At 36.2% G+C, this 7,442-nt stretch overlaps 2 protein-coding genes across 2 annotated transcripts; both read right to left on the bottom strand.

Moving 5' to 3' along the window:
• Positions 1-1,450: 1,450 nt before the first annotated feature.
• LOC121998410 (gibberellin-regulated protein 5-like) lies at positions 1,451-2,293 on the bottom strand. Its single transcript, XM_042553342.1, has 4 exons — positions 2,164-2,293; positions 2,007-2,084; positions 1,891-1,924; positions 1,451-1,801 (listed from the first exon to the last, which is right to left on the bottom strand). The coding sequence occupies exons 1-4, from the start codon at positions 2,227-2,229 to the stop codon at positions 1,620-1,622; spliced, it is 360 nt and encodes a 119-aa protein (XP_042409276.1). The 5' UTR covers positions 2,230-2,293; the 3' UTR covers positions 1,451-1,619.
• Positions 2,294-2,900: 607 nt separating this feature from the next.
• On the bottom strand, positions 2,901-7,052 carry LOC121998409 (acyl carrier protein 2, mitochondrial-like). The gene is made up of 2 exons (XM_042553340.1): positions 6,765-7,052; positions 2,901-3,348 (listed from the first exon to the last, which is right to left on the bottom strand). Exons 1-2 carry the CDS (start codon positions 6,969-6,971, stop codon positions 3,172-3,174), a joined length of 384 nt encoding a protein of 127 aa, XP_042409274.1. The 5' UTR covers positions 6,972-7,052; the 3' UTR covers positions 2,901-3,171.
• Positions 7,053-7,442: the final 390 nt, after the last annotated feature.

The following is a 7,442-nucleotide window of genomic DNA, read 5'->3' as shown; positions in this document are numbered from 1 at the left end:
GTGGATCTATGACGAGAAGTTATCAACGGCTGAAATCACATTATTATAGGTTTGCACCAATGGTAAATGAATTTTCTGCAACTTATAATAATTTTTATACTCATCGGCAAAGTGGTTGGAGTGACGAGAATGTGTTGGAGAATGCATTGAATATGTGGAAAGCCAACAACAAAGGCAAGGATTTTAAGTATATGCATGTATGGAGGGTTCTCAAAGAATATGAGAAATATATTCCACAATCAGTTGCTCATTACTCTAACAAGAAAGCAAGGACATCCGAATCAGGGGGAAACATTTCAACATCAAATCCAGATGTACAAGTGTTGATTTAGATGACTCTGAAGTCCGCATTCGTCCTATAGGGCAAACGGCAGCGAAGAGAAAGGGCAAATCTAAAGCCAGAGAGGGCGACACAATGGAACATAGCATCGACAAAGAATGACAAGATATTAAAGAATATCAAATCCAAAAAATGACTTTGCGAGAAGCCGAGATCTTTCATAAGGATTATGAAATTCTTATGAAGGATACCAGTGAGATGACACCAGGACAACTTTATTTACATGAGAAAATGGTCGAAAAAATTAAACAGAGACCTGGCTTGGTGTAAATGAGTTTATGTTTATTGTTAGGACTATTATTAAAATTTATGTCTTTTTATTTGATGTACTGTAATATTTATGTATTTTTTTTAATTATTAATGTTGTTTAATGTTATCAATTTATAAATTTAAATTTTATAAAAAATTAATGGTGTATGAATTAAATTTATAAAAAAATTAATGGGGTATGAATTATGAAGGAGAAATGAGAATTATATATAATAAAAAGTATGGGATTCATGAGGGAATTGTTGAGAGGTTTTTTTGATAGTAGAATAAGATATGAGGTTTTTAACTTTTTATGTGACGCGGACATGACAACGAAGGAGCTCTTAACGGGGTCTATCCACCGTAGATGCCCTAATATATCCTCTTTCAAAAAGTATGAAACCGTCCTATAGGAGCCGCCAAGATTACATTTTCACATTTTCCTCCGTTATAATTTGATCCAGTAGTTTATTCAATTCTATATAAATTTAGAATCTTTATATTTATTATTCTACTGACAAATACAATTCTCGGACATCTCACGGCGAAAGCCGTAAAGGCTTCAAAAGATTATCTCTTCCCCGAAAAAGCAGTACTATAGACTGTTACGTATGCCCTCCAGAGGCTCTAAGCTGCTGTCAGGCAACATGAGAATCTAGTTCTAATCAAGCTTCACTATGAAGAATTGTTGTCTTCTTCAGGTAAAGGGCGTTAGGATAAAATGTTCTGCATCTAGTCCAGGGAACTGACGATACTGAACCGTATAAACATTATCGCATTTTGCTCTAATTATGAGGAATTGGTCCATAAGCGAGTTGGTCGATAGTCACCATGAAATAGATTCTAATGTGGCATGAGCTACATCCCCCAAATCCCCAATCGCTCTATGATAATTTCTCATCTTACAAGGGTAGCAGTTTTCCAGATAGAACACGAAGAAAGGAGACATAATAACTGAAAATTCAAAGGCTGGATGGGCCACATTGATATTCGCAGGGCTTTGTGCATACATATTCAAATTGTTTAATTTCAGGGGCATTTGGGGCCGCCTCTCTTGGTCTTCCAGTTGTTGTAGCAGGGACAGAACTGCTTGTTGCCGTAGGTTCCCGGCGGCACGCACAGGCACTTGGCGCAGCACTTTTGGCAGAAGAACAGGCACGGCTTCTTGTACGCCGTCGCCGAGCACCGCCCGGAGCAAGCTCCCGAGCACTCTGCATGCATTTAACAATGAATTCATCATCCATCAGTCGCGCAGTTCGCTCTCTATGGTCGAGGATTATACATGTTTATCAGTACTTACCTTGAGGCTGGAGGCTTCCTGGAGTGGCTCCATACTGCAACCCAACAACAACAATGACAGTGATTATCTGTGCATAAGATTAGCTACGAAGAAGTGATACATGATTTATCGATCACCATGGGGAACTTGATTGGCTGTGGAGTCGGGGCGAGTGGATTCCCAGGTTGTGCAATCGGGGCTGGAGACGACTTGTCCTGCACCGAAAGAATTAATGGTTTATGCAAAGTTGCAGCAGTTCTTTAAAGCATGGAGAGGAGAGGATGAGATATAGACCTGGCCTTGGACGACCAGAGAAAGCAGCATGGCGATGCAGAGGAGAAGACAGACTTTGGTTGCCATGGGTTGTTGGTGCTGATGACAAAGGAAACGATAAGGTGGTCAGTCTCCCACCCTTTGCATGCATATATAGGCGGTTGGTTGCCTCTGCCTTTGTCGATTTGGCTTGTGGCTAAAAGATACTTCATCAATCGCACACTACGCTACAAAGATCAACCATCAATGATATAAATCCATGTGCAGTGGGAATCAAAAGGATGCGGCTTCCACAGCACGTGAATGGATGCACAAAAGCGAGAAGAGGACAAGTCTATCAAGGGAGGACGGCCCCTGCTCATGGTTCCTATCGCAGTCTCGTGAACCTGAAAATCGTCCACACTCGGCAGCGATAGATATGACATTTGGTTTTCGAATTTGGGATCTCCGTGTAGCCATCGTCAGGGGTTGTTTGTAGTAGCTCGTGATCGGGTGTTGGAACTTAGTGCGATCATTTATTAATAAACGCCAAGCCAAGTTTTGGCAAACGACAGAATGAGGTTGCATTGCGTACAAGTGGATGTTGATGAGCCACCACGCAGGAGGAGGGCAATTCTCATTCCATACTAATTCAGTCTACACTTTGTTGATATCCAAATTATCAATCCATGTAGAACGCCAAGTTTAGAGTATTAGTAATGCGATCTCAAGCTCAGATGACAACGATTGATAATTATATTAAATTTTGACAACCAAAGTTACTAAGATAACAAATCAGAAGCTACCATTAGTGAATGCAGATAAGAGAATTTATACCAAACTCAAGAGACTATTTGGAACTGTAGTGGACTGAGCAACAAGTTCCAAGCTAGGCTCTGAGTTTAGTTTGTACGATTACACAGACGTCCAATGTGGCTGAAATTACCAAATCATTCCATCTTCTGGTGGCAAAAGGTCAAGCCTTGCCAGTTGCAACAGGTTTAACAGGAAAAAAACAGTTCATATTAACATTCCGCACTATCAAAAATCTCATTTTGCTTGGGGATGGGAAGCAATGAAATCCACAGCTGCTTTAATCGAGTCAATCTTATCTGCTTCGTTATCAGGAATCTCAAAACCGAATTCTTCTTCAAAAGCCATCACAACCTCAACAGTGTCCAAACTGTCCAGCTCTAGATCCTTTTGAAAATGAGCAGTTGGAGTGACCTACCAAGACCAAAAAACAAGATAGATCAGCATAGGAACATACTACGTTGGTACTGAAGGTCACAGGCCTTCATCATTTGACAATTGAAAATAAGCAAGAAAAAAAAATCCATGAATATCGACCGGCCAAAAAGTACTAATAGAAACCCTGACATTATATGTTATGAAATTATTATTGAATGAAAATGATTCCTAAAGAAAATAGGAAGTAGGATGTGCGAGATTCAATATCATCATAATCAAACCTTTTTTGTCTTAAATATCTAGGGTCAGCCACATGAATTTCATCTCTCTCTCTATTAAGTTGTATGCAAAGCTATCTCTGTTAATTAAATTAGTTTTTATTATATTGACTAAGGATTTCTTCGGTTAACCTCTATCCAATTTCCAATTTTACTTACAAGTGTGTCTCAACTATTTGAAATTTATTACATGCTATATGAATCTTATTTCATTGATGTAATTTTATGTAAGGGTATACTGCTGATAATAACTTAGATTATTTGAAATAATTTGAATTACATTATATAAGAATTTTCTTTAGCCTCCATCTACCTCCCACACCTTCAATATAGTGCATTTAGTTGTCAAATTATATAATCTATCAGTCATCTTCCAATACAACAACAACTAAACCTTATCCCACGAGCTAGGGTTAGCTATATGGATCCATCTACGTCATTGGACTATATCCCCTACTATATTATCATCTATACTTAAATAAATTTTATCTTATTAACTAAGTCTTTTTTTGATCTTCCTCTTCCTCGTTTAGTATACATATTTGTCATAGTTTCATATCGTCTAACTGCATTTATTGGCCGTCTAAGTACGTATTTGTACCACCTTAAATGTGTGAGTTTTCCTTTAATAGATGCAACTCCAACTTTCTCTCTAATGATCTCATTTATTATTCTGTCTATCCTCGTATGTTCACACATCCACTTTAACATCCTCATCTCTGCAACTCTCATCTTTTGCTCATGTGTTCGAGTCATAGACTCATAGCCCAACATTCAACGTCATATAATAAGTCTAACTGTCGTCGTTTTGTAGAACTTCCCTTTAAGTTTTAGAGATACTTTATGATTATATAAAACACCTGACGACCTCCTCCATTTCAAAAAGACATCTATCTCAATCCTTCTATCATTTTACAAAAATGATCCTACATACTTAAAGAGTTCCAGACAAATTGTCACCTCCTATCTTAACAATTATCTCATTACGTCTAATATTGTTAAACTTAAATTCCATATATATTCTGTTTTTACTCAATTAAGCCTCAAACCTTTCACTTCTAATGCCAAAAAATCAGTCACCTTGAATTCAGTCATCTTCCAATATATTTAAATAATCACATTTGATTTTCCACTTAAAGGTATAATTAATCTACATTATTGAGACTCAGCTATGCCATGTGATGGTTACAATTATGTCTGTTAAGGTTAAGGTGATGTTTCTCAAATCATGTGGACCTTCCAACCTTACCGTCAAAGCACGTTTGCTATAGGGTTGAGTCAGTAAAGTAGAAATGTAGAAGGGTCACGACAGATGGATGTAGGACCAAGCGAGAGACCAAGGTGAGTTGTCGAATTTGGGAGAAAAGAGCAGAAAGAAAGTGTCTAACTCTATTATCACTACTCACAGAGGACAAAAATCTTGTTCTCTGCTCCCCAACGACCTATATAGGCCTTGAGTTTGTGTTTGGACCATAGAACTTTTCCATATATCTCAATGCGACATTATCTATATTATTGTGTCCCAATCAAGGCATCACCTATTGATCTGGCAGCCAACATGGCAAGCCATTTACCTAGTTGTTGGAATCGATGCTCAAGCTTTCAATGAGAACAAGTAGGGCATGTGGTCACCCCTACCAGATTGCTTGGTCAATGTGTGTTAGAGGGTAGGGGCAGGGATATCACCCTTCATCAGTTGTCCAATGTGATTGTTTCCAAATTTTTCGCACGTGATCAATAGGCACAATTAAAACTCACAATATTGGGCATAATTCCAACTTGCTTCAATACAAAATACGATCAATAGGTATCTTTTGATTTTTTTTCCATTAATGATTTTATTAAATAAATGTCTTCTATAATTGATCTTCTAAGTAATTAATAAATTAATTATAATTTTATGTTTCATCCCTTTTTTCAAGGATTCTTCAAAAAATTCAATGTTAAAACACATCAACTAATTGCTCTATAATCAGAATAATGTTCAAACATTAGCTTTTTCAATCATAAACTCAACACTAAAATTTTCTACCCAACATTCTTTAGACATCTTATTAAGCTTCAAAATTTTATTGCCTAATTTAGTTACTCAAATTATACACTAACCTTCTAGTCTCTTCTAAACCTCAATACAATGTCTACATCAACACTTGTACATACCTTCATTTTCAAAGCTTCTTTAATCGTGATAAATTAATGTTCCAAACATATATATGATTCCTAAACTTGCATAATTTTGATTCGAAATCTTTTTTTTTTGTTGAGTCCTTGATAAACAGTTAAGTAATACTTTCGATATTAACTTTTTAAAATCAACAAATATTCTATGGTTTTAAGCTTTATAGCTTTATAGATCTAATATTACCTCGATATCTTAATTTCCTTTTAGAGCTTTGGTAATTCAGTATATGGTTTTCTCCTCCATATTTCTTAGGTTGGCATAAAATTATCATATGATTAAACCTGATTAAATTTGTACTTTTTCTAGCTCAATTTTTCTACCTTATATTCATGTACTTGAATATACAAATATTAAAAACCTTTAAAATGTCTTCTTAAAATAATCATTTTTTGCAATTTCTCGCACTACCACCATCTTTAAATATTACACCCTCATCTTCAAGAATTGACCTTATCACATTACTAACTCTCTTTTACCATCAAAGTAGACATGATATAACTTTGTTTCATACTCAAAAATGCATTGTTTTGGCAGGAAGTCTTGTGAAAAAATCCAGTTTAAAGGGTAGAATATTCAGACAAGAAAGAGACTCATTGTCGTATCCCACCATGAATAATAATAAACTGTAAGTAACTTCCTTTTTCCATCTTTGACTGTCCTCTCCAAGTTATCCAAGGAAGATTTTGACAATTTATTAGAATCATAAAAGTCATGGAACTTTTAAGTATTTATCAGTAAGTGTTACAGTTGGAAGTTGCGGATTTGAGACTTCACGTTGCTCCAACGCCATTAATGTTAATATGACTGTTTATTCAAAGTATTAAGAAATAAATGATTAAAAATAATGGGCGTTCCAAAACAAAATAAAACAATAGAATATATTGCGGAAAATTCGTCAAAGCTCAGAACTCATTCACAAATCCCAGTTCCATTAACGAAAAAAGTTTAAGGATTCAATCGAGCATTGCTTGAATGATGATTAGGTAGCGTACCTTGGAGGGATCGACCTTTTGGAAGCTCTTGACCACGGTTATGACTCGATCGAGAACCTCTGACTTATCAAGGAATGAGGCCGTGGCGTCTTGAGAGAAGTAGCGGCGAAGGATATCCGCGAAGGAGACGGTCCCCGCCGGTGCCGGAAAAGGATAACCCACTTTCACCCGGAGGTGTCTGAGGACAGCGTTCCGCATGGCCGCCATCTCGAAGGAGAGGGAAAGCTCGGATCGCGTGGATGGAAGCGGAAGTGAACTGGATCGAGTTAGGGTTATAGTTTTTTTTTTTTTTTTCCAAATTTATGTTTTGCCCTAACGTTTCAAATATTTTTTATTCAATTCAAAAACTCACAATAAAAAATTATAAAATGCACAAATTTACACAAAATAAACATAGGGCATTTGGTCTAGTGGTATGATTCTCGAGTTCAATTCTCGGAATGTCCCTTTTTTTGTTGTTTTTTTTTTTTTTTTTGCTATTCTTATAATTATGAAATGCCATTAGTGTTTCGTTTAGATAACTGACGTCTCCTCACAACCTGTTTTATTTCTAGTGTTACTTTCATTTTAATATTTCTTTATTATCTCACTCAGGCTCTTTTTTATCAAATTATTTCTACAGCCATTGATTTGTGAATCTCCCGAATTAAATCAAAATAAATTTTTAAACTAGTAAGA

This window comes from Zingiber officinale, chromosome 6A, assembly GCF_018446385.1.
Source record: "Zingiber officinale cultivar Zhangliang chromosome 6A, Zo_v1.1, whole genome shotgun sequence".
NCBI classification, from domain to species: Eukaryota; Viridiplantae; Streptophyta; class Magnoliopsida; order Zingiberales; family Zingiberaceae; genus Zingiber; species Zingiber officinale.
This window is presented reverse-complemented; position numbering and strand designations above follow the sequence as displayed.

What these genes read in the sequence shown, in the direction of transcription:
- LOC121998409 (XM_042553340.1), bottom strand. Translation starts at nt 6,971, where the DNA reads ATGGCGGCCATGCGGAACGCTGTCCTCAGACACCTCCGGGTGAAAGTG. An exon ending in AAAAGGTCGATCCCTCCAAG is followed by an intron (nt 3,349 to 6,764) that starts GTACGCTACCTA and finishes TGGTCTTGGTAG; the next exon opens with GTCACTCCAACTGCTCATTT.
- LOC121998410 (XM_042553342.1), bottom strand. Translation starts at nt 2,229, where the DNA reads ATGGCAACCAAAGTCTGTCTTCTCCTCTGCATCGCCATGCTGCTTTCT. An exon ending in AGCCAATCAAGTTCCCCATG is followed by an intron (nt 1,925 to 2,006) that starts GTGATCGATAAA and finishes GTTGGGTTGCAG; the next exon opens with TATGGAGCCACTCCAGGAAG. An exon ending in AGGAAGCCTCCAGCCTCAAG is followed by an intron (nt 1,802 to 1,890) that starts GTAAGTACTGAT and finishes AAATGCATGCAG; the next exon opens with AGTGCTCGGGAGCTTGCTCC.